We start from the raw sequence: 27,270 nt of genomic DNA, 5'->3' as shown, positions 1-27,270 counted from the left end.
ACACATTAGGCCATAAACTATGAGCACTGGGGTCCTGACCAGCAGGATCCCAGTGAGACAGGCAAACACTTACTGACATACAGGTAAAAATGGAGGTAACATGCCAAGGAAGATGGTACTTTCCTACAGTATCTGCACCCTGTCTCTGGGTCACATGAATGGGTGTAGCTGACAGTGGGACTTGTTGTGTACTTCCAGACAGCCACACACAGTGGGGAGCTTAAGAGTGATGGATGAGCCAACACTTGGCAGGATGGGTGGGAGGAGCTGGGTGCAGCCGCACTTAAACTTGAATAGGCGGTGTCCGGTCTCCACACAAAGGGCTGCATATCCCCTGTGGTTAGTTAGAGGCAGGGTCAGGAAGGAAGGGCATCTATGCACTTCAAAGGCATGCATTTAGAAGCTTCTTCCCACTTAAAGGCTCAACTGTGTATAAATACTGGACCTCAGACACCAACTCTTCAGGACACTTCTGACCTGTGGATACTAGGTCAGGATGAAGGACTGCTGTGTTGTTACAAGGACTGCCACTCTGCTGGACTGCTGCTCCAATTGGACTGTTGCCTTGCTGCGCTGACCTGCTGCCTGTTGCCCTCTTGCCTGGGGGAAGAACTACTGAACCTGCAACTTCACCTTTAGCCCTTGGAGTTACTCCAGGGTCCTGGGTTCGTTTACTGGCCTGATCTGAGCTTCAGGGACATAAAAGGCTCCCACAACAGCTCCTGGACCCAGCTGCAAGAAGTTCCTGACACATAAGGGTTGCCCCTCATGTCCTGGACCCTTGGTGTGGCTCTGCACGTTTAAATCAAGCTTTTGGGCTCTTTGTAACTGCAGTTGGCCCGTTTGCACCGAGACCATGCCATTTGCACACAAAATCAGCATGAGCCAGAACCAGCCTTTCTCTTTGCACTGAAAGCATCCACCCCCCTGTGGAGTACCGCCAGTATGAAGCTCCAGCTCGCCCATACGGGACACCGAGCCTGCTCTTCGTGCTACGCCGACAGCCTCCTGTGACCCTTTCCTTGCTCTTCTCGACCCTCTCCAGTGCAAATGGGAGCCTTCGCACAAAACTTGATAAAGTAAAACTTCAGCAGGTCTAATCTGGGACTGTATCTGACCTACACTGCATTGCGGTTAGCCTTAACTTTTGTCTCTGACAAGGTCCAGCGCGACCCGATAGCCGCGGTTGGTGCTTTGTGCCTTTAGGCGATATTTTACACTTTATTGTTTACAAATTCATAACTCCGGTTCTACTGATTGAATGTTTGTTGTTATGGTCTTGTTTTATTTACTAAATTAAGCTCTATTTTCCAACCTTTTTTGGGATCTTTTTGGTGGTGTTTTCACTGTTTTACTATTTGAAAGGTGGCACAGATACTTTACACATTACTTCTAAGTTAAGCCTCACTGCTCTGTACCCAGCTAAAAGGGAGTTGGGCACAGGTTAATTTGGAGTTTCCTTACGCCTTACCCAGACAAGGATTGTGGTTGGTGTTTGATCAGAGCTCATCCCCCAGTCAACCTACAACCCAATATCTCACACTGATTATGATGACTCTGGTGATATATTTGAGAGTGCTTGCAAATTCAGTTAAAGCTTTTTAGGAGAAACATTTGAGGGGTTACTCCTTCCATATGCTGGTCACCCAATCACAGTTTGTTGTGATTTGGATAGGAGTGCACTGACAAAACTCTGGCCAGCCAATTCTTATTATTCTGGTAGCCATCGGGTAGTGGGAGGGTTAGTGATGCAACTTAGGATTGTAGCGTTGGGACCTCAGTTAGTCATAGAGCATTGCACAGGTTTCTAGTCTGCTCATTGGCTGAGGTGTCCACACAGTGTCTAAACAATCAAAACCATTCTCTGCTGGTTGGCAGGCTTCCAGAAGATTGCAGTGTGTCAGCCTCTTGGTGTCTGACATAACATGTAGTAACATTTGAGACGGGCTGTGGCATCAAGATGCGACCAGGTAGACCCTTCCATCGTTATGGCTGTAATGTGGGAGTGGGGAAGTGTTTGCTTAATTTCGCTGGACACCGTGCCATAATTGAAGGTGGTGGTTTAAGAAGTGGGGAAGGGTTAGAAGCATCAAAGGCAGCTGTCCTCGTCCTTCTGCTGACTGTATGCTTCTGGGCATCACAATCCCTCACTGCACAAGTGCACTTTCGAGACCCAAAATGCTTTGAGTTGATGAGCATAGGTGAGGCTAGGAGTGGAGTGGTTCCTGGCAGGCCATCATTGCATGCTCATTTCAAGACAAGAGTTATATAGATAACATCTGCACGAAGAGAGAACATCATGTAGAGCCCAGTCAGGCAGCTCACGAGTTGCTGGTGCTACAGTGTGACTTTAAGAGCTCACATTTTTTCAAAGTGATGGAAGCAACATGAACCCTATTGCGCAATCTGTCAAAATGATTCACATGCAATAAATATGTGCACTGGCGAAACTGTACATTTAGTGAGAATCTTAGTGTCTGAATCCCACAAGGCATTTTGGAGAATGTAAAGCTGTTGTTCAGAAGTAACCTCGTGTATTACGAGATGTAATTCACAAACCTAGAGGTGGAGAGCTCCATCTCAGCCTCCCTGGTATTTTTCTGTATCAAGATCTCAACCTTTGTGGCGAAGAGCTCCACATATGAAGTGTGGGATTCAGTAGTAAATGTGGAAGCGACAAAGGTGAGTGGTAGGAAAATGGGAAATAATTACTACAGAATTGGTGGGGTTACTGGAAATTTAAGGAGGTATTTAGAGGCAAGTTAATACAAAACACAACCCATGTATGAGTACGGTAATTGTAATTCGCTAAATACACTTCTGATTCTACTAGAGCCATGATATTTATAACGCAGGCTTAAATGTACTTCAACCCAACCTGTGAGTAAGTCAAGCACCACACATGGCCAGCCACTGGAACTGTAGCACTCATTGAAATTAATAGATGCAAGCTATAACCCAATACCATATGAGAAATAATCTAAAATAAATTAAATATATTAAAAATAAAAAATGTGAGGATAATTAATGCTGAATGTTATTCTTTTTAATGTAACAACGCACTTAAATTTAAAATAAATTACATTTTAGCTCACTCTCATGGGTTCGCAATTGCTTGCTTTGGATGCCAGAGAAGCTTCATGTACAATATCAGAGATGGAGACTTGTGGCAACTTCGCATGAGCAAAAAAACATGGGTCTGACATGCTACAAAAAAAATTAGCAGTTACAAGTACAGCATGGCATTGGCCTTATTGGTTATAGTTAAGCAACAATAATCTTGATGAGTTGCATAACTTTCTCAAGGTTGAGTGGTATACTTGTGAGTGCAGGGCTATTGTGTGCCCATGTGAGTGCAGGATGAGTGGAGTGCCTCTGTGAGTGCAGAAGGAGGATTGTGTCTGTACGAGTACAGAGTAAGAGTTCTGTTTGTGGGTACAGTGTAAGCCAGTGGTTCCCAACCTGTGGGCCGGGGACCCTCGCGGGTCCGCAAAGCCTCCTCAGGGGGTCCATGACTGCTTAGAAAATTAAATAATATTAACAGATTAGGCCCCCAGCTTTCAGTAATGACTCAGTAGGGGGTCCCCCGATTCCAGTAATTATTCATTTGGGTCCCCGGGTTCCAGTAATGATAAAGAGGGGGTCCACAGATATCAAAAGGTTGGGAACCACTGGTGTAAGCGATATGCCTACACTAGTGTTGAGTGCATCTCTTTAAACTCAGACCTATTGGGATTCCCAATGCTTGTTGAAATCTCTTTTCTTAAATTTGTAGGAAAAATCCAGCTGCATTTTGAGGAGGCGTTGGGTATGGTGGATTTTCAGCTTCCAAACAGGCTGTGTGTTCTTTATATATCTGAAGCAGATTTAGTAGCGGGAAATGCTTTCAAGAGAAGACTGGTGCGAATTAGAAATGTAAGTACTCTTTTAATAACATACCAACTTGCAAAAACTGCATGTAAACGCACTGCACTGTTATGCATTGTTAGGTCCTCAGTTGTTACTTGCATCACCTTCACTTTTCTTCAACGAGCGACTGATTTTTCGCAAGAAGCTCAAGGACCTTTCTAATTTGTTGATGACTATTGTCTCACAGAAAGAAGGCAGTGTGTGTCTTCTTACCAAGTGGCTCAAATATATACAAATAGATGTATTGAGACCGTGTGATCCTGGTTGGGTGGCTACTTCCCAGCGTATAGCCTGCGAGAACGTCACAAGCACATTTGTGGTCAAGAGGCAGCTTCGTGCAGATATCATTTTCACCTAAAATAAAGCACCACATCGAATTACTAACGTTAATCCCATTTCCCACCACAAAAGTTGTAGTTTATAGCCAGCATAGGAAATGCATACCATTGGTGCATGTGGGTGGTATGGTTGCAGGCATGGGGGAATTAGATTTTATTGGGGAGAGATATTTTTGGGGTAATCACGGTTGAAATAAATTCAGTTTAAATTAGTTATATGTATATTTATTTTGCACTGAGGTTCTGTAAATGTGTGTATACCCTTCCCTTCTGGAGCTGCGTTTGGACACTAGTGTCCTTCAGCATCTGTTTCTTCGTCTTCATTGCAGTTGTTAGTGTGGGTAATCTGTACAGGACTTAATGTTGAGTGAGAGCACACATACGCATAACCCACCTTTCAGATGCACTAAAACGGATTCATCTTTATTTGATGAATTCTTATTGAAAGTGAGAACTGTGGCTCTATCTAAGTGGAGTTCCTTTCTACTTGAAGTTGCTGCACACAAAACTAATAGTTGCATTTTTCTTTGTCTGCATCTGTGCTCTTTCAGAAGACTGGCTTCCGCTTAACAGTGAAAGAACTTTGAGTAACACATCCCATTACTTGATATGTGCTGCATCTATAGAATTAATTTACATGAGCATAGCAGTGAACGTGTCAAAGAAACATGAGGCTCAGAAAAAGGGGTACAGGTCAGCCCTGCTAATGTTACAGATCAGACATTCATATCCCTCCCCTAAGCACCTCAGCAGCTCTCACTGCTTAGCCATTAAGGACATTGGTGTCTTTTTGCTCCTTCCCACATAGGTACCAAGTAAAGGGGGACCTGAGCCTGGATGCCAATACTAATTCATGAATGGAGCTTGTTAAGTCTGGCCTGTCTGCAGAAGCAGATGAGAAAGTTGATGGCCTCCTTTTGTAATGTTTGCTATAGAGATAAACTGAGGACAGGTCAGCTAGTGAAGACCAAAGCATTCATCTCTGGTTTCTGCTTACTCCTGCCAGGCGCCACCTGCTTTCAGAAACAACTTTCTACTAGGCTACAAGAGTTGCTCTTAAACCCATGAAGCCTGGGTCTAAATGCTGAAACAAAACAATGACTCTCGTTCGTGTCATTGAAACATTTGATAGATAATTTAAATGGATGGCCAAATAACCAAATGCAGTTACTGCTATCACCACCCCGAGAGAGAGAGACACCTCCCCCCCCCCCCACACCACACACCACCCCCGACTGGGCTTGGGTCAGGATGAGGAATTGATTAGGAGCCAGGTATACACACTTTCTTAAAGTAACCAAAACACAAACCCCCAACGCTGCAAAATCTTCTAATAGATCGGATTTATTTTGACACACATTGAGATAAAATGTATTAGGCTGCAGCGCAGCAGCAGGCTACAGGCCAAATCAGTTGGCTAGCTTACTATTTATGCAGCTGCCTTGTGAATGAGCACTTCTTTGGGGTTGTCCCAGGGGCGATATACTGTGTAACTAATGCATTTTAGTGCAGTGATGCGTACACCAGCACTAAAATGCGTTAGTATCACCCTTAATGCGTGGTACTTGGCAGGGCTGTATTATTATGCATATGACTTTTACTTTTTTGTAATTCTTTTAAAGAGCAAAATAATGAGACATGACAAAAATAACAAATTGCCGTACAGTGACTCGGTCTGGCAGAGCCATTTAACCTTCAGCCAGTCGCCGCCTCTGTGTTCCCTTCACCTCCCTCCCCCACACCACCAGTGATGTGGTTCGAGGTGGGTAGCAAGCAATAAATTGGCATCAGCAACAAGAGTTGTACAGGGATTTCCTCTATGGTCGTTCCACTTTCCCCATGTCTTCGCCCATTGTTGAGGACACACCCTCCACTCATATACCACCTTCTCGGCCAGCAAGCACTAATCCATATCACATTCCCAGCCCACCAGTTGTGGTGTTTGAACCCCCCCCCCCCCCCACCCCCCCCACCACCACCACCACCACACCAGCTGTGCTAAATTTCATTTGGCTACCATCAACCCCAGTGTCATCTAAGTCCACTTCATATGTTTCAGATCCGTTGAGCCCCAAACATTTAGAAGGCCCCACTTTTCAGATGCACCCATGTCGTTCCCACAGAAGTTATACATGCAGTTGATCACAGATTCCCAGTATTGTTGTATCGCAGGACAGCTCCACAGAATGTGGAAAAATGTACCTACTTGGCCACACTGCTTGCAACATTGTGCATCTGTTGCCTTGACCATTTTTTTTTCCTTAGTAGTGCATGCATAATATGACCTATGTAGTATTTTTAACTGCACTAGGTGGAATCTGGACCATATAGCCACTTCTCTATGGGATGCCAAGGCCTCAGGCCACTCGTGGTCCTTAAGTCCTTCCAAATCATGCTCCCATTGTTCTTGCAAGTGCAGTAGGGTATCTGGTGAGTTGTTACTCATTTTTTGATACATAAGGGAGATTGCCTTATGTTAATAGAAGAGTCCAGCAGCCTGTCCTCTAATGGGGAGGCCACAGGGAGCACTGTTTCCGTCTGCACTGCCCTCGGCAATGCATGTCATACCTGCTGTTAGAAATGGGGCCTCTAGTTGGGAGTTCGTTTGCACCCTGTCCAAGTAGGGACCCTCACTCTAGACAGGATAAGGGAGATACCCAGCTCAGATATCCCCTGCTTACCCCCTCAGTAGCTTGGCACAAGCAGTCAGGCTTATCTCAAAAGCAATGTGTAAAGCATTTGCACATAACAACCAGTAATACAGTGAAAACACTACAAAAGGACACACACCAATTTTAGAAAAATAGCCAATATTTATCTATGTAAGACCAGACCAAAACAAGAAAAATCCTACAGACAGTAATAAAGATATGACGTTTGCAAGAATTAACTTACAAATACAGTTCCTTGAAGTCAGTAGCTCCGTCTGGGGCTATCACGGCTTACTGACCAACAATTCCAGCAGTTCAGGGCTGCCATGGCATCGCAGGCCAACTACCGTGTCGGGAACGTGCAAACAGTACCTTGGAAATGCAGGGCTTAGGAACCCTCGTGATGAGATTCAGAGTGTGGCGTCGTTGGCATCGCAGGCGTCGGTTCCAGAGGTCATTGCGGGGGTCGTTGGGCCCTTGAAGTCACACGTGATGCAGATCAAACTCCGGGCTTATGACGAAGTCAGGATCGCTGGCGTTGATTGTGTGGTGCAGGCAGCGGATCAATGACGGTAGCGTGGTGAGGCCAGGGCTGCGGTGTGAATTAGGGCACTGCGGCTTGCGCTGTCATCCATAGGCCCAAGACAGCGGTGCTGCACGGGGTGGGCTCCATGCGGCACCCATGGATCGCGGTGCAGACAGGGCCGCCCGTTGACGACGATGGAGTCGATGGCGCTGGTGTCAGTGGACCGGGGCTGCGGTGCGGGACAGGATGGTGCATTGTGTACCTCATGAGCGGTGTCCTCAGCCCATGGTGCAGGCAGCAGAATCGGTGTCAGCGTGGAGCGTCATCGTCGGGGTTGCCAAGGCTGCAGTGTGAGCAAGGCGATGTGGAGTGCGGGGCCTCCAGGTCCCAGTGCAAGCAGGGGCTCGGTGACGGTGTCAGGTGGTGGGTCGGTGAGACCACGGTTGCTGTGCAGTGTGGGACACAGCTCTGTGTGTCGTCAGGTCATGGTGCGGTCAGCAACGTTGTTGAAGGCGTAGCATTAGTTTTTTTTCTGTTGCAGCACAAAACATACAGTTCCCAGTGCTTTAGGAAGATGAAGCTGAAGTTTTTGATATCCCTGAGACTTCAAATAGGAGGCAAGCCCTACTCCGAGCCCTTGGAGAAAGTTAACAAGCAGGAAACACAGTAAAGCCTAGTTGTTGCCCTCTTTAAGGTAGAAGCAGCAACTGCAGGCCAGCCCAGCAAAGCACATATAGCAAAGGGGCAGTACTCCTCCTCCAGCTGTTCAGTTGTTCTCCTTGGCAGAGGTTCCTCTTGATCCAGAAGTGTTCTAAAAGTCTGGGGTTTTGGTTCCACTATTTTCACGCCTTTCTGCCTTTGAAGTAGGCAAACCTCAAATGAAAGTCTCTGCTGTTAACAAGATTCTGCCCCCAGACACACACCAGGGGGTACGAGACTGCATTGTGTGAGGGTAGGCACAGCCCTTTCAGGTGTAAGTGTCAGCTCCTCCCTCCCAACTCTAGCCAAGGAGACTCATCAGGATATGCAGGCTACACCTTAGTTCCCTTTGTGTCACTGTCTAGAGGGAATTCACAACAGCCCAACTGTCAGTCTGACCCAGACGTGGAATAAACAAGCAGGCAGCTCACAGAATCGTTTGAGCAAGAAAATGCCCACTTTCTAAAAGTGGCATTTTCAAACTGACAATCTAAAAACTAACTTTACCAAATTATATATTTTTAAATTGTGAGTTCAGAGACCCCAAACTCCATATCTCTTTCTGCTCCCAGTGGGAAACTGCACTTAAAGGATATTTAAAGGTTGTCACCATGTTATCCTATGAGAGCGATGGGCCTTGCAACAGTGAAAATCAAATGTGTCAATATTTCACTGACGGGGCATGTAAAACACATCAGTACATGTCCTACCTTTACCATACATGCACTCTGCCCGTGGGGCTACCTAGGACCTAACCTTAGGGGTGCCTTACATGTAGTAAAAGGGAAGGTTTGGGCCTGGCAAGTGGGTAGACTTGCCAGGTCGAATTGGCAGTACAAGACTGCACACACAGATACTGCAGTGGCAGGTATGAGACATGTTTACAAGGCTACTCATGTGGGTGGCACAATCAGTACTGCAGGCCCACTAGTAGCATTTGATTTACAGGCCCTGGGCACACACAGTGCACTTTACTAGGGCCTTATTAGTAAATCAAATATGCCAATTGTAGGAAGTTGGCTCTGTATATACTATTTCAAAGTAAGAAATAGTGTGCACAGAGTCCAAGGGTTCCCCTTAAAGGTAAGATAGTGGCAAAAAGAGATAATTCTAATGCTCTATTTTGTGGTAGTGTGGTCGAGCAGTAGGCTTATCAGAGGGTAGTGTTAAGCATTTGTTGTACACACACAGGCAATAATTGAGGAACACATACTCAAAGACTGATTCCAGGCCAATAGGTTTTTATATAGAAAAATATATTTTCTTAGTTTATTTTAAGAACCACAGGTTCAAGATTTACAAGTAATACTTCAAATGAAAGGTATTTCCCTTAGATACTTTAGGAACTTTGAATAATCACAATAACATGTACAGTTTTGGTAATCTGCTGCCACCCACAGTTTCACTGGGAAATTCAAGGAATATTTTATCTCCCGTTCCTTCAAGGCCCTTTTTACTTCGAGAAAGCTGCGCCACAGCTTTTGGACTCCGAGTGTGAAGTCCAGAAAGAAAAAATGGTTGCGTTTTCATAGGAAATTAGTGGTGCTCATCGAGCAGTTTGCAATATGACGTCACTGTCCCGGTAGTTGAAAATGCAAGCTAATATAGGCTGAGGCGCTGCACCTGGTTTCGGTGGGGTGCCTGGGACTCGATGGGCACACTCCACCAAGAAGTAGTTTGAGAGGCCCCGGGCTGCAGCATCTTGAATATGAGATCTTCTACAGAGGGATCCCGCAGGCCCCTCTGATCGTTCAGGGACCCAAATTATGCAAACATTCTTGTTTCTAAATCCTCGTAGTAGACGTGTCTTTAGGTAGCGCATATTTGTAAAGCCTTATTTGGTGCGTGTTCTGGGTCCCCTTGACTCCAGTCATTTTCGGTGGGTCCGGGTATCTGGCTGTCAGCAGTAGTGGTGGGAGTGGGGGGGGTTGCCTCGGTAATGACTGTCGCCTGCCGGGAGACAGTAAAATCCCACCCTGCAGCCTGTCATTTCACCCCACCCCTCCACTCCATCTTTTATAGTCACTTCAACAGCAATTTCAATCATGTGGCTGGGAAAGAGACACCACTTTGAAGTGTTACTTTGCCTTATGGCTCTCCGTTGAGGCTACACTCATCAAAGCGTTGTGATGAAGGAGAGATGATCACCATAAGTGTCCACCAGATCTTCCACGTATTTTGGGAGGCCACGCTGCTGGACCGGGAGATGTGGCAGTGCGTCCGTGTGGGAAAGGCCTGTCGTAATGCTTAGTGGCTCCGCCACCAGTCCCCCGACTCCCAGGCGAGTCACAGGGCTTTCATTCCGAAGCTGGAAGCCGCCAGGTCTACGAGAAGGGACGGATGTAATATGGTGTGAGGTGAGTTGAAGGCCCCATCCCGAGCCTTCAAAGCTCCAATGTCTGTGAGTGCAGGCTGCTTCCAGAAGTTGTTCTCAGTTGCCGCTCAATGCACACAGCAAAGGGCCTCGCAGCCCTCTGACGTCTTCTCACCATGCGAAGCAGAAGGCAGGTCGGCATGTCTGCCTGGCCCTTACTTCATCGGGTAGTCTTGTGCGCTGCGGGCCGGCTTAGAGGATGCTGCAGGGTAGGGGCATCTGCAGGGGGTCATTTCAGCCCCTCACCAAGCAGCACCAAGTATTCTGCCGGCAGGGACCAGTCGCTGGTGACAATTTGTACGGGCCCACGCCAGACAGCGGGCTGCACACCTCCCTCGCTGCTCTCTGAAGGGCGTGTTTACCCCCTACCTTTGTGTGCGTTTAGCCAAGGGGAAGCGCCGGGTGCCGCAGTTCCAAGTTGCTAGACGTTGAGGGCACCTCTCTTGATTGCGTCTCTTCGTTGGTAATTACAGCCTCTGTATGCGAGGTCACGCCTTCACCTTACGGCGAAGGCTTCACCTCGGTCCTCGGCACAGCCTCATCCGGGGTAAAAAAAAAAAAAAAAACTGTATTTTGGTATCCCTGTGGGCAGCAGCTTTTACATATGAGGCTTGTCCGCCACAGGAGATGGTTATTGTGTTGGATTATAGGGGATTACGCCGATGGATGGCATGAGTGGCTTTAATAAGGGCCATCTTACTCCGCAGTTGGCAACGCCATGATTTCTACTTTTGTATTAACTCTTGAAGGCTTACCCTCTGCCCCCTGAGTAAATAAATAGTTTGGATATTTCATGGGGTACTTTACATGTTAGGCAGGCTGCTGCAGCCTTCACCATTTTGGGTGTATGGTAGTAACTACTAGTCTTTCCTTATTTGTAGTAAACTAGGCCCCCTTAGTTTTTTATTTTCTGCTAATACATATTTGTACATTTTTTCAGATGTTCTCCTTATCTTTTCTGACTTGATGAGACCTGGTTATTATATCCCGGGTCGAAACGTCACTGACAAATACGACAAACATGACAAACAAACATAACAACATCTCCACTTTATAGGGCATATGAATTGTTTCTGAGGACTTAATGTTGTTTGTTATAAAACAAAAAAAAACACACATGCACTGGTGATAGCATTGTTTCTTTTTGTGGTTCTTTCTTCACTGGGGACACTTTGCATTTGACGTCACTAAGATTATGCAAAATGCCTTTATGTTTTACTTGTGAATGAATATGATAAGCATCAGAAGTCAATATGATAGTCTGAAATATAATTACATAGTGGCCGCATTAATTGCACTTGGCAATTTAGGCATTTACATTATCTACCAATTGTTTCATATTTACAAGTGTCATTGTTTTGTTTCAGCATTCAGAAATAAGTTGGACAGATTTTGGGTATGTTGGTGTATGAATAGGCTGCAACGGAGAATAGTATATTGCTGCATTTGAAAGCCATCATGGCACTAGCAGAGAATTATTATTAGCAGTTTTAACAGAAACACTTGAAACATTTGTTTGGCTCATTGAAAATAACCCCAACAAATCATTTCTCAGATTTGGTTTAAAATCCTGCAGGTCTGTGGCTGAATTACCCTTCCAGAGGTACTTGTGATACTTGTGGCTACAGTAGGTAAACTTTCTTTTCACATTGTATCTATAATAATACCTATCATATTTTTTGTTTTTGTACATCCTTCAATCATTCAAGAGACCACTTCAGTGTACTAATGAAAACAGAGCACGATCAAAAATGTAAAGTTGCACCTCTGTCCAATGGTGTGCTAGATTTACCATAGCACATATACGTTCCTTTGAGATCCACTTATACTGAATTATTTCATAACTTGTTAAGCTATCTTTTGATTCTCACTCTGTTTTATTGCATGTCGGGTATGATTGACTATTTATAAAATGTAAGCATTAACGTCTTAATGTGGGTTCATGCATTGCCTATAACATTTTCTGCTGCTGTGTAGTGTCAGACAGAAATGTCAATGGCATGAGTGTGCAGTTTATATATGAACATGAATATTGTATACTAAACGTATGTATGTACAAAATCTGTACCTCAGCTTTACCTAAAATATAAGCCTATTTCTATTCAAGTGCATAGTAGATAGGGTTGGCACATCTATTCTGGTCAATTAAACGATGATGTTGCACAGTTTCCAGGCTCGACCTCTTTTCAGAGTTTGTGCCCCACTGTTTCTGTTCAAGGTAGGACCGCTTGGGCACCTAGCCCTGGTTGGTTTGTGCTAAACGATATTAATAAGTTCACAATTATTTCATTGTTAATTGGACTGCGGACATTTTGGCAAATGTATTTTTCAATTGGTAATATGGTGCAAATGTCCGGGTCACCACAGGCTGCACAAGACATCTGAACTTTGTACAGCTCAAATAAACTGACATGAACCATTCCAGTAATTGAGTTAAACTAGATTTTAATGTTTCCTGTTCTCCAGGATCACCTCTGCCTACTGCAGTGTTAATAGGTACATTAATATCCAGCATTACCAATCCCACTGCAGGACCTCTTGAGTCATTACTGATTGGATTCTACATCTCCCACAGTATTTTTTTTTTTTTTTACAGTTGTGTTTATTTTTGGATACCTTAATGAAGAGACTTATTTTGATACCTTAATGAAGAGAAAAATAAAGCCTTATACCCCCTGAGCTTTGCTAACAGGTGTAAAGAACTATTACTAGACTACGTAAAAGGGAATAATTTATTCCTTCATATTACTGTACCTGTCACAGACGGGCTGTGCAGAAGCGTACCATATCTAGATTTTTTTTATTTTTATTATATTTTATTAACTTTTATTATCTTACATCTGTTTACTCTCTCGTTGCAACATTTTGTATTCACTGTACATTTCTCTCAGACAGTTTGTATTTACAATTCGTACTGCTTTTAATTCTCTACTCAAATCCTGGACCTCGTATGTTTCCTTAATGCTTTCATCAATCCCTGACTCTGGTGTTATTATCATATTTACATTTTGCATTACATTACTCGCCGGCCTGTGTTGCCTTTGGGATCCCGTAAGTCAGTGGTCAACTTAGTTCTGTTCTGACCCATAGCTTGGATGAGAAACTAACAACAAGGGAGAGAGAGTGAAAATGTAAAAAGGAAAGTAACGGAGTTGAGAGGGCAAAAGAACAAAAATTAAGGTAAATAGACCAACGAACTAATGGTCAACATAGCGGCATTGTGTGGGTGGGACTTATTACTGATACCATAAGAAGGCACGGGAACATAGGAGCATGAGAGGGAGGGCCAAGCCCCGGGCGCACCAGCGTGCAGATAGGCAGGCCTCCACCTACTTTATCCCTCCCCTCTATTGGTGGTGTATAAAGTTGCTATTCGCGTGCTTCTGTACTACCTCAGTCAGTGCATTTTGATTGTGTAAGTATTCGTCTTCAGGCCCCCACTCGGGAACTTCCCCTTGTGTCAGCTTCATGGGGTGTGCTACTCATCCCTTATTTCTACCTCGGGTGCTGTTGCCCTCTTACATAGACCTTCCCAGTGTGAGACCAGGTCTTCCCATTCTGGGGCAATGGGGACCTGTCGGATTCCTCTTGCTTCTTCTGCCCTCAAAACCTGCAGTTCGGCCCTGAACCATTTCAAAACGTCACCTTTCCAGTCAGTCTGTGAGGGGCTGCTCGGGGCCTTCCAGCCCTTCGCGATTAATCTTTTATAAAGTGCCAGGGCTGAGTCAAGGAATCTCCCTCTCACCCTCCCTTGCAGCGCAGCCACCCTGAGGCCCAGTAAGCACAGATCAGGTGTAGGCGATAATTCTATCCCTAGTAACTGGGCCAAAATGGCCATCGTCTCTCTCCAACCCGATTGAAGCTCCGGGCACCCCCACACCATGTGATCAAAGTCAGCATCTCCCCCCCGACATCTCGGGCACGTCCTCGGAGTCCCCCCGTATATCCGGAACAGTCGATGTGGCGTCAGATATGTCCTATGAAGGTAGTTGTACTGAATGTACCTTAACCGTGTGTTACGCGAGACCACTCGGGGATAAGCCAGTGCTTTATTCCATTCTGAGTCAGTTAATTCCCTCCCTATCGTGTTTCCCCACCTTTCTCTCAAGGATCGTAGAGGATCCAGCATGGCCTCCACCTGGGCCCGGTATATCCTGGCGACCGCATGGGGTTCCACCCCCGTTGTCAGCAGTAGGTGGAACACCCCGTGAGTGTCTGGCTCTGCGTTTATCGTATCCCAATGGCTTTTTAGGGTGTGTATTATCTTAGCGAAGAGTAAGAACTGACCCCGGGGGACCCCCTCCAACAGTATGTCAGCGAATCCCTTCAGCACCCCCCCCTCGAAGAGTCCTCCCACTGTCTCAATCCCCGTGCCAGTCCAGGGGCCCAACCCCAGTTCTTCCGAATCCTTCCCCCCGGGCCCCACCATCAGTGCCGCCAACGGCAGTGCTGGAGAATATGGCGGGCCCACTCCCACTCTTTTCGTGCATTTTTTCCAGCATGCCAATGCGATCTTTACCATTGCGCTGTTCTCAGGAAGGGCTATCTTCCTGCCTGCCATATGTGCCACTATCCTTGCTGCACCTATTACTCCCTGTGCAGTACAACGGTCTAGGTGTCCCTTGCCCGCTTGCCAGCCGGCCACCCACTGTAATTGGGCCGCTAGGTAGTATGCCTCGAAGTCAGGAGCGCCCAGACCGCCCATACGTCAAGGCCGTTCGTCTGCGTCCGTCGTCCCACACTAGTTCCCTGAGCAGAGTATTCAGGTCGCGAAACCATGTCGGTGGGATCAGTAGTGGTAGGTTGGCGAAGTAATAGAGGAGTCGGGGAAGCATAATCATTTTGGCCAGTGCTACTCTGGCCATTATTGAAAGTTTTAGTGAACGCCAAAACCCAACCGATGATCTTAGGGATCTGAGTACCTTACCTAGGTTACCGTCTCTGAGATCGCTCATCTCGTGAAATATTTGGATACCCAGATACTTGAAGGTCCGTGGAGCCCAGCTCACATCCAGCGGGCACTCCACTGGGCGCGTGGATCCCTGCCTCATGGGGAACACATATGTCTTGCCGTGGTTAAGGCGTAGTCCCGAAACCTCCCCAAAGTCCTCTAACGCCTCCAAAGCCCAGGGAAGACCGTTAGCTCCGTCCCTAAGGTAGATCAGGATGTCATCCGCATACAGGGAGACAATATGCTCGTCCGGGCCCCATTCAATCCCCTTACCCACCCCCTCTCCCCGCAGCTGGGCCGCCAGGGGTTCAATCGCTAATGCAAACAGCAGCGGGGACAGAAGGCACCCCTGTCGGGTTCCGCGAAACACTGGGTACGCGCCCGAGATTGTCCCGCCCGCCCTCACTCTAGCCATTGGAGACGAGTACAGCAGGTCCACCCATTTAACCCATTTCTCCCCAAGGCCCATTTTGAACATAGCTGCCCTCAGGTAGTCCCACCTAATCGAGTCAAAAGCCTTTTCGAAATCCACCGCTAGTAAGACCCCGGCAGAGGGCTTCAACTCATCGGGCATGTACAGTATAGAGAAAAGCCGCCTGAGGTTCAGGGAGGTGCTGCGTCCAGGGATAAAACCATTCTGGTCATGAGGGGGAGCAGCCGGTTGGCCATAATCTTGCTAAGTATCTTAAAATCACTGTTTAGCATCGATAACGGGCGGTAGTCAGTCACTGATGCTTCCCTATTGTTGGTTTTGGGGAGTGGCACTACCAGTGCCTCACGCAGTGTGTTAGGTAGTTCTCCACAATTCCGCGCCTCTACGTACATGTCCGCCAGCTCAGGAATCAGCAGGGTTTTATATTTTTTGTAGAAATCCATGGGGAGCCCCTCCGTGCCGGGGGTCTTCCCAGGGGCCAGTTGTGTTATTGCCTCATCTATTTCTTCCCTAGTCACTGGCCCCCCCCAGGCTGTCTCTGACCACCGGGTCTAGCTCTGCTAGGGGGATCTGTATTAGGAAATCATCTAGAGACCGTGTCTCCAGTTCGTTAGGTCTTCTGTACAGGTACGTATAATAATCCCTGAATGCGTCATTAATAGGGCCTGGGTTAAGTCTGCGGTTCCCCCCCTCTGTCCAATACATTCGTGATAGGCTCGTTTTCTCCTCTCGGACGCACCAGCCATGCCAAGAGCTTCCCCGATCTGCCCTCCTCTGATTGTAGGGACGCTAGGTATCTTTGCATGTCATGGCATCTAAGCCTTTCCTCAGTTTGGGAGTGTTCTCTGCGGGCGCGGTCGTATTGTTCATCACCTTGTGTTGTTGGGCCTTGTCTCAGTTCCCCTTCGTATATAATCTTCTCTAGGGCGGTTAGCTCCCTCTCTAGTGTATGCCTCACTCCTGCTGACTGCCCAAGGCAGAAACCCCTCGTCACCACTTTAAGCGTCTCCCATTCCACGGCCCTAGAAGAGGTGGATCCCTTGTTAGTCTCAATGTGTTCTGTCAGGTGGCAACGGAGCGCTTCCCTGTACGCCTGGTCCTCCAGTGCCGCAGGGGCCAATTTCCAAGAAGGTATAGGGGGTCTGTCCTGTGGCACCCTCAGTGTTAACAGTAGTGGGTTGTGATCTGATATTGTGCGGGCCAGGTACTCAGAGTGGGTCACGCCTCGAGCCAGACCCGCAGTGCAGACTACCCTATCAATTCTGGTGTGTACCCGATGGAGGCCTGAGTAAAATGAGTAGTCCCTAATGTCCGGGTGTCGCATCCGCCAGACATCCACTAAACCCCAGGTGCTCATCCACTCCACCAGCCTTTGAGCTATCTTAATTGATGTCGCCCCTTGTAGGGGCGGGGTGGATCTATCCATATCTATGTCCAATACTGCGTTGAAGTCCCCGCCTATTAGTACTTCCCCAGTGCGTTGTCGGGTGAGGTGTCTTGATAGGCCTGTCATGAATGAAGTCTGGTCCTGATTAGGGGCATAGATGCAACCCAGCACTAATGGGGTCCCATGCAGTTTCCCCTCCAATATCACGAACCTACCATCTTTGTCTATGTTGGAAGAATCAACCGTTAGGGGGACACCCGTTCTTATCCAAATTAGTACGCCTCTTGCATAGGCTGAACATTCTGTGGCGAACACCTGCCCCCTCCATCTACGCCTTAGTTTCTCACCCTCCCCCGGTGCCAGGTGGGTCTCCTGTAGCATTGCTATCTGCACTTTCCTTCCTTTAAGGAAGGATAGGATTCTGTGTCTTTTGGCCGGAGTGCCCATCCCCCTGACATTCCAGGTTATGAAATTGTAGTCAGCCATTTTAATCCTGTACTCTGGTGAGAACGGGCCCGGTACACCCGGGGCACCGGCCGAAGTCTCCGCACGCCCGCACCCCTATAGTGTACTGACGTCACCACCCATCTTGCCGACTGAACTCGTATCTGTAAACCCCAACTCCCCATCCCCAGGGCGCCTCCGGAACAGCAGGTGGCCCAGCAAACTGTGCAACAGTGCAACTTGTTCAAAAACATAACTGTCCTATTCGCCAGCCAAATCTGCAGACGAAAGTCAAGTCTAGGGGGGTGGCCAGGTCTGGAGGGGCCACATGTTTACTCACGGTGTGCCAAGTCCCCAGGTGCTGCTACTGTTCTGGACTATCAGAGTTCGTCTGCCGTTTGAGGTGTCACTCTGGGGGCACAGGTCAAGCTCCCCGAATCTCCGGCGGAGGACATCATCGTGTCGTCAGACTCCACCTCAGAGCCATCTTGGGGGGACGCCTCTCCACCCACTCGGGCCGCCGCCTCGAGGGCTGCCTTCCTGCCCGTTTCTCTTTGCGTTTGTGTTGGCGCTAGTTGAGGGCGATCCCTGGGTCTCTTCCCCCTCGGGGCTCGGCGGGGCCTTCCCGCACTGGATTTCCCACGAGCGGATTGATCCATGTGGGACCAGTGCCTCTCGAGCCATTCCCATGCCTCCTTTGGGGGTTGGAAAAATGTGGATTTCCCATCCATAGTCACTTAGTCGTGCTGGGAATAGCAACGAGTATTGGATCCCTTCGTCTCGCAAGGCTCTTTTTACCGCTAAAAATGAAGCTAGTTTGTTTTGGACTTCTAGTGTAAAGTCTGGGAACAGTGTCACTTCTCCGTTTGCCACTCTGAACGGGCCCGTCTCTCTGGCTTTCTGTAGAAGGATGTCCCTGTCTCTGTAGTGTAGGAGCTTAGCGATTACCGCACGGGGCGGTCTGCCAGGGGCAAGGGGCCTCGCCGGTACTTGGTGCGCTCGTTCCAGTGCGTAGAAAGGAGTCAGGCATCCAGGTGCGACCACCGTGCTGAGCCACTTCTCCAGAAATTCCACCATGTTTGACCCCTCTGACCCCTCCGGAAGGCCCACCACTCGCACATTGTTCCTTCTGTTTCTTCCCTCTGCATCTTCAGCCCGTTGTTCGAGTCTTGTCAATCTGTCAGTCAGGGAAGCAACCTCGGCCGTCGTGTCTTTCTGTCTTGGCGCGATGTCTGCCAGTGAAGCTTCTGTCGCTTTGACTCTGTCCACCAGCTTTTGGTGTTCCGCCCTTAGGAGCCCCACCTCAATTGCCACTTGGTTGATGTCGTGCTGCAATGTCGACTTTGTGTCCTCTATTGCTCCCAGTATCTTGTCTAGGGTGTCTTGTACTTTGGTTTGTGACTGACTCTGTGTGTCCGCCTCTTCGCCCCCAGCAGGCGTCATGTGGTCCATGGCTCTGTTCTTGTGGCGGCCCTTGGGGGGCATCAGACCGGCAGGGGGGTGTACCACGGTGGGCACGGCCAGCAGTCCGGTCTTCTTCGTGCGTTCTGCTATTGGTCTGTCCCTCCGCTTTGGTCTCCAGAGGTTTAGTTCCTGTTCGCAGATATCCCCAGATCGAGTTCCAAGCGCCCCGCCGGCTATTTCCGGCGTCCAGTCGCGGAGACAGTGGGTTCCGTGCCCGTCTACGGTTGCCAGTTGTCACCCCCTTCGATGGCGTGTCCCTTGCTCATTACTCCTGCCGGGCGTATCCTTTTTGCAAGCAGGATCGGGCGCTCGCCTCAGCCTCCGTCCGACCGTCTCCCTGTGCAGGGCATTCATCCGTTCCCCAGCGCTTCGTCCTTTGCTGTAGCCTTGTCTAGGTTCACGCACAGTGGCCCCATTCAGGGGTCGGTGGTGCTCCCGGCGTTCAGCCGCTTTCTTGGTTTCTCATTTTGGGCGGACGCTTTCTCCTATTTTGTTGAGTGGCCCCCTTTCAAAGCGGAACTTCTGTGGCCCCAGCCCCCCTTCGGGAGACCTCTTAATTGGCCCCCACGGGAGCCGGGGTGCCGCGGGTTCAATTTTGCTCTCCAAAGTTCTGATCGGGCCCAGTGCGTCCCGCTCCAATCGGGGCTGGAAGCCTATGACCGTGTCTGTTTCCCTGCCTCCAGATAGGCATTGTTCTTTGGGGTGGGGCCCCTCTGTGACCTCCCGCCCTTGCCAGGCATCTCGGGGGTCCTTACCCCGGCTGTTGGGCCCAGGCGCGGCCGCCGCCACACACGGGCCGCCCGATCCGATCCCAGGGCAGGCCGCCGCTTCACGCAAGGCTGTGGTCTCCCAAAGGGGGATGGGCCGCAAACCTCTTCCCGCGTCGGGCGGCCCGCCTCTGTCCCTCGCTCACCTCCGTCCCGCGGTGAAGGATCGATCGCGCCGGCAACCCGTCGGCAGTCCGCTGCTCGTGCTCGGGTGAGAAACAGCGCTTTTAATAGGATTTTTGGCGCCGGCCCCTCCGGAGCCCGAGAATTAGACGTGCGCCATGCTCAGCACTTTGGCCACGCCCCCCTACATCTCCCACAGTAGGACCATAATTTGCTCACACAGTATTGCCAGGATCATTAAGGTCATTCATATCTGGAATTGCAGCCTTTTGCATTAACTATTCTGATTGCAGACTTGTTAAATGCTCTATTACTTGAAAGTTAAAACACCAGCATTACCAATACCACTACATGATCATTAGGGGGATTGCTCCCCTTCTGCATTTTGCCTGTAGGATCATTAGCTTCTACAACTCTGTCCTCAGTCGACCCTTCCTTTGTGATTAATCAATTGAATCATGGCTCAATCAGTGAAGACACTTCTTAAAAGGTTAAATTAACTTTGCTTTGTTGGTTTGCCGATCTGTTGGAAGATAGGGGTCATTTCTTTTTCTTGTGTAATACTAAAAGCATTATGAATTAATCGAGAGTAACCCCACAACCCACACTGTCTTTTGGATCGAAGCTATATCTAAAGAGGGTAAATCACTGCTGAAATGGCCAGTGCTTTGTGGCTCCTTCTGTGCCTCTCCCTGATGGTGCAGCAGAATTTAGAGGATATGGTGTTGAGTGTTGGTGGGCAATAAGTATCGGGATGTGACAGGGGCTTCACCGCACATTTCTCGGCAGCATGGTTGAAGAATACATTCTTGATTTGATTTGTGGTATCAACTCGACTTCTTGCAGAAGGATATTTGGGAATTGGTCAGGTCCAACGGTAAGGGCACTGAACTTCAATTTCTGTCTTCCTGATAACCATATATCTAATTGACTGGCTAGTCTATCTTGTTCTTCAACAGTTATGTAGACAGCTTTAATTTTTGTCCCAAAGCTGCCCAGCTGCTTTATTTTTCATCCTACAAATACACCACTAATTATTAATTTGTTTCTAATTGCTGCCTTTCTTCTAGTCCTTGTGCACAAATTACAGTTGGAACCCGTTTCTATTCTTAAACTCCCTCCGTTACAGTTAACATCCATCATCAGGCAAGCCACCTGGTCTGCAAGCTTCCACCTGGATAAGAAGACCTGTGTTCACAGGCAGGGCTTCCAATTTGTATCTAATACTATATTATTGAAGAAAATGCAGCCCTTTCTTAGCTGGAACCTGCCTTGTGGGATCAGACGATTCTAGCTCCTATTGCTACAGGGGCTGCTCCCTCTTAACATATTACAGGCTAAATGGTATGGATCTTCAGCCTCTTGTAATTTCTGCCTAAATGGTGATCAAGACCTGGATCTTGTTGTTTTTATTTGTCCGGTCTTGCTGTTTTTTCGTCGTAGATAGTTACGTCCCATCTGTCTTCAACTACGTACTGCTTCAGAAGTACTGTAGGCCTTCTTTGCTCCCCCAAATGAAATGTTCCGCCATAAAATGTTTAACTTTTTAGAATGTTTTTTAAGTTTGTACTTATCTAATTATCAAATTACCATGTAAAAATGGGGAATGTAAATCGTCCTTGATGGTTTTTGTCTGTTTTTTTTATTTTTTCGGTCTTTTTGTTAAATGTTTTTTATATGTATGCTTTATGTGGACCTCCATGGGAGTTCCGTATCATAAATAAATAAACTTGAACTTCTAGTCATCGTGCAGAACAGTTGGGGCTGCTTTAAATCCATAACTGTCCACTAGGCTTCACTGTTCCCTCTTGATTACAAAGGCCAATATTCAGTACACTAAATTCTGCAACCAAATATCATGAACAAGGATAGCAGCAAATCAGAAGTATAAATAGGTTCTTCTATGCATACTAAAAGAATTTCAAACGTAACCAACAAGACCGTTTTAATACAAAAGGAGGTGTGGCTGATCTATCCAGAGCAAGGTATTGTGGGGGCTCTATATTCATGATGATCCTATTTCTTGACACAGAATGCTGGCAAACTCTTCAGTCCTGCAAAAGTGTTGGCTGAGATCTGGCAAAAATCTGAACATGTTCCCCTTATTAATAAAACTCTACACACTAGCCGTGGATCGATCCTCTGCATAGGGAAAGGTGTGTGAACTTATTAAAATGGGCAAATTGGACACAAATCTGAAATTGCACTTATTCACTGAGGTGCGTCAAACATTGTGGAGAAGAAATCTGTGAGTGAGGAAACTTCACATCTAAGACCATAGTCTGCCCAAATATTAATGTCTCCCTAAAGCACGATTTAGCAGCTTTCACACACACACTGAGAGAGAACGAGAGAGAACGAACCAGAATCAATACTATTGGACAGCTCAGCAATGGTGATAGAAGGACCAGAGGTCTATACTAAAATAGATATAGCAGAGCAACATTGCATTTTCTTAGCTTTCAGGTATTTTATTTCATCAGCTAGGCTTACATTAGAACATAGTGTGGCACAATTTATGGGCAATAGAGTGCCTTCCTTCCCTGTGACTGGAAAGCATTTTGTGGCATTTGACTACACTTCTCCATTTCATAGAGCTAAATTAGGTAGTAGCAGTCCTATAAATTGCATGTTTTGATATACACCAAAATACTTTGTTTCACATCTCAGACTCATCCTTCTTTACCTGTTTCCTGTGGTTTGTTAGTACGTATATGAGTCGTGTGGAACATTTTTCATAGGGATGCTTTCCTTTTATCCCCTTTGCAGGACAGCAATCTACATACGATTGTCATAGTTGAGAGAACTCGGTTAAGTGAGCAGTACTTTCCTCAAGTGCAGAAGTTTATTGCTCTAGAACTTGGAATGAATATGCTTCCAGTGGCTAACCAGAGCGAAGCTGCACAGCTTATTATTCAGCTGGTAAGAAAGTGACTTTTGTACTGGTATTTTCTGTGGTTGTAATGTTTGTTTTATTTCTATTTCTATTTATTGGTATTTCCACAAGTACACAAGCTCCTATATTCTTTGAAACACATTCCAATAATAAAATCATTCTTAAGATTGTGTAAACAGTTATAATACTTCTATTCGCTCCTGAAAGCCGTCTACAGTATCTCCAACTACTGGCCACATTACGTAGATGGGCAGAAGAAAGCACAAACATGAGAAAAGAAAATCTCCCAACGTTAGCAGCTGTAGAATTCCGACCCCCTCCCCCATAGCTCCCAGGACTTCCAGAGTCCATGATTAGGGAGAAATGCAGTAACCTCTGACAATTCCATTCCCTTGTGGACTGTTATGTCCGCAACCACGTTCATCGTGGGCACTCTATCCCTCCAGCCTAGGGTTGGGTGTTTCATCTCCCTAGAGGTTCCAACAGAGACTGTGTCATGGCGCCCCAGGAAGTCAAGTCATCCCCCACCTTTTCATCTCGTTGTGACCGTCGCATGTGCTCTTCCTCCGCCAGTCTTATGCATAAGTAGAGCTCTGAATCATTCCCTACACCGCCCGCTCTGAGCCGACATAGCTGATATATGTAGTGCGGGAGCGACTCTGGCGCTGTTTTACCCTTCATCAGCAGTGCTTCCAGCTGATAACCCTCATAAGTGCCCTCAAGGAGCACCCTTTCCTGGTTATGTTCCCTCTCCAGCCAATGGACCGCATGTTGTAGTTGTGTGGCAAGATAGTATAACTCCAGATCTGGGACCTCTATCCCACCCTTTGCCCATTCCCTTTTAAGCGTACCCAGTCCGACCGACAGCGCTTTCCTTCCCACAAGAGCTCCACCAATAAGCTGTCTAGCTCTCGAAATACTTTCCGCAGGATCTTGTACATGGCATCTTGTTAAAACGTAGAGGCACATAGTCAAAACTATCATCTTTGAGTGCTATTTTCACCACCAGGGATAATTGTGGCGTGTTCCAGAATGCAGCTGAGGGGTGTAATTCTGCTGCTCATCGTATGTGATATGCATGCCTGGGTATTTGACACTTTTCAAGCTTTCATGGTAGCCCAGAGTCCGGTAACTGTTCCAAGGGCCGCGCTTTCAATTGGTCCAAAGTAAACTGACAATTTGGCACTGTTAAATCGCAGTCCTGAAAGATCGCCAGACTCATGCATAACATTCAGCAATATTGGGACCAGGTTGTAATGTTTAATATGATAAACAGCCATGATTCCTTCATGTGACAAGACTATTTACTGATCTATCCGCCTTGAATGTGGATTGGCTATGATATGCCTATTTTCTAGGGAGCTTGGCTGTGGTACCTCCGACCCTTCTGAAAACTGCAGGTACTAATGCTACTTCTCAGTGCTTGGCTAACACAAGACAGTGATTTGACCTCAGCTAAGCTACTTATCAAATTAGTTCTCAACAAAAACATACAAGATAAGTTCCATGATGGTGACTGTAAATAAAAATGTAGGCAGTATACAATTGTTTTCCATTCACGCACATTACAAAGTTGATAAACGTTACAAACCAGTATCAAGTTTAAGCCCCATAAATTGCGTTTGATTGTACCATCAACAGCCCAAAAAAATGCCAGATGTATTAAGTACATTTAAAAGAATAAAGACCAACTATGTCTACAAAATGTAATGCCTGAAAATTAAATTTGTTTACCTGGTTTAACATTTGCTGATTTTACCATTTGTTGTACGGAGGTGCAGTCCTATTGAAATGCTGAGCACAAAGAAATAGTAAGCTGTAAATAACACTCAAACATTTCAATCAAAGTACTTTGAGGCTACTGCTGGGTGGTTGGTTATTCGTGCTTTGCAAAGGATATAAAGCAAGAAAGAAAGAAAGACATGGCAACTACTAGGCACCGCTTTTCGAGAGAAGGGGTGGGGGAGGCAGTAAGAACAAAAGCAAATCCAAGGCCACCTTTAATTCAGAAAGGGGTTGAAGACCCAGTAACCAGGAACATATCCACCCATGAACTAGGACTTATCTCCCACACAAGGATGGTAGGCATGACCACTCCTGCAGCAATTTCCCACTTCCTTGTGTTCCACTCCATGCAAGGGTGCAGCAACACTAACAAACAGCTTACATGTGCAACACATGCAACCTCCCAACTACTCAAAGCTCTTAGGAGTAAACCTAAGAATTTGTTTCACATTCCTCTTCATATGTCACATGTAGTGGTGCTTGAATGTTTATTAGACAGATCACTACTCAGTTCATCACACACACACTGAAGAACCAGAACCTTTTGGGCCTGGCGGCGCAGGGTACGCCTGAAATCTCCTTGGATTCACCTGCCTCAACTAACAGAGACACGGGACACTCTGTCAGGCGTAAAAGATCAGATTTTATTAGCTGCAGCTAGTACAGTTGTCCAAGAAGTACACAAGGTATGTTCTCAGGAGACTGCCACTTTACTTTGTGGCGCACAATCTTATATACCGTATAAAAACATTTATTAACTACATACACTCCCAGAACACATAGAAAGGAGCCAGTAAGAATGATGTAAAGATAGAGCAGAGTCAATAGAAATGTCGGAAAACAAGACGGAACAAAGTATCAAGTGACTTAAGGTTGCCTCCCCTCCAGCTGTGTTTGTCACCCCTCCCTTGAACTAATTCATTAACCGATCCACAACGAAGTTGCATGTGGTGCGATAAGTTTGTGTGCGTTTGGAAGACAGTTGTGAAATGAGAGAATACTAGCAAAGGACAGCGAAGGCCAGACGATAAGATAAGATCGGCGGAGAATAGTGTGAGCCTACAGATAGTTGAAACAAGGATTAGAAAACCAGACAGGGATTAGTGTACTCGGTCAGACCTTAATACCAGTCTTGTAAAGATAGAGGCAGAAGGCTGTTTTGAACACCATGTTGCAGAATAAGCAGAAAAGGCAGAATGGACTTCGTTCGCTGTGCTGCCTGAGTGAAGGCAACATAAAATGGCGGCGGGCCACAAAATGGCGGGTCGATACGATCGTATTAAAAATCGAATTTCCTCAACACCACCAAAACACTTTCTACGTTTGCCACACTACAATACTACACTCTTAAAATCATGTGCAACCTATTGTGCAGTGTGCTAGCCATCTACTGAAAGCCCATTGTCAGAGGGTATTAAGCATTTATAAACGAAAATATAGTGCACATTACACTGCAAGGAGTCACCACACAGTGATTTAAATCACATGAAGCTTTAGAAGTAAGTGTCTGAACACTTATTTTAAGCAAACCCATCGGTGGGGAAACAAAACACAATTAAAAAAACAGGGGGCATTACCTTGCATGTTAATAGCACATATGCCTATCTCTTTTGGGTGAATCACGCCAGTTTGGGGTGAAGATCTGACCTGTTCAGCTCTGTGCTGCCATTTGCAGAGCATGCCATTGTAATGCCTAACTCCCCCTCAATCCACTAAGGCCGTTATTATGAGTTGGGGTATTTCACCCTGAGCGATAATCCAGATTAAATACCCCTAGTTGCACTTGGGCCCAGAATTATTGGGTGTGAAAGCTCTGGTCCCCCATAATTCCAGGCCCTCGGCATCAGGCCTGCTACATTTGCTGCAGGAACTGTTTGCAGCAGCATTTCCCGAAATGCAAGAAAACTGCCTGCTAAAGAACTAAGTAAATGCTGGGTCTCAGCACTTATTCTATGTTTCAGCTGGAAAATTTGTAATGGCCAGATCTTGGTGTGTAGATACTGACCGTTAGCGTAGATTCTGGCCCTGCGTTATCTCTATACCAAAGTCTGGACAACTCCTAATGAGGGTCTAAGTGATCAACAAGGAAACGTGCTCATGATGAAAAAGTGGAACAGCGCTGGTTGTCACCAACACAAGCCATGTGGTGCAGAAGAGAAAGGAAATGCTACTTTCAAGCATATATTTGCTACATATGATGTTCATTTAACTATAGTAAGTATAGTAAGGTGTCTGGATCTAGGAAACTGGAATGTCAGTGGGGAGGAAGAAAGTCGGGATAGATGGTGACAGGTTTGAAAGTCGGACAGGAATGTCAGACAGAACCAACAAAGTTGTGATTGAAGTATAATTGAATGTTTTATTCAGTTAATTAAAACTTACAATTAAAAACTTTAAAAACATGATCATTGCATTGTTAAACCCACGCTAAAACCAGCTTTCCCTCTGCCTTTGCCCTGAAGGGGAATAAGCACCTATCAGAAAAATATTGCAGTCACAATGTCGGAGGCTATCTAGATATAA

The 27,270-nt window shown here is 46.7% G+C and overlaps 1 protein-coding gene across 5 annotated transcripts in view; it reads left to right on the top strand.

Annotated features, from left to right (window-relative positions):
- FAAP24 (FA core complex associated protein 24) overlaps positions 1-27,270 on the top strand; it is a 91,352-nt gene that overhangs the window by 36,099 nt on the left and 27,983 nt on the right. For all 5 annotated transcript variants that reach the window (XM_069216549.1, XM_069216547.1, XM_069216546.1 and 2 more), the window contains 2 exons: positions 3,776-3,915; positions 22,836-22,988. In XM_069216549.1, the coding sequence (XP_069072650.1) occupies positions 3,776-3,915; positions 22,836-22,988 (293 nt within the window). The remainder of the gene's footprint in view (positions 1-3,775; positions 3,916-22,835; positions 22,989-27,270) is intronic.

This window comes from Pleurodeles waltl, chromosome 12 (genome assembly GCF_031143425.1).
Source record: "Pleurodeles waltl isolate 20211129_DDA chromosome 12, aPleWal1.hap1.20221129, whole genome shotgun sequence".
NCBI classification, from domain to species: domain Eukaryota; kingdom Metazoa; phylum Chordata; class Amphibia; order Caudata; family Salamandridae; genus Pleurodeles; species Pleurodeles waltl.
Note: the sequence above shows the minus strand (reverse complement) of the source record. Positions and strands in the feature narration are given on the sequence as shown.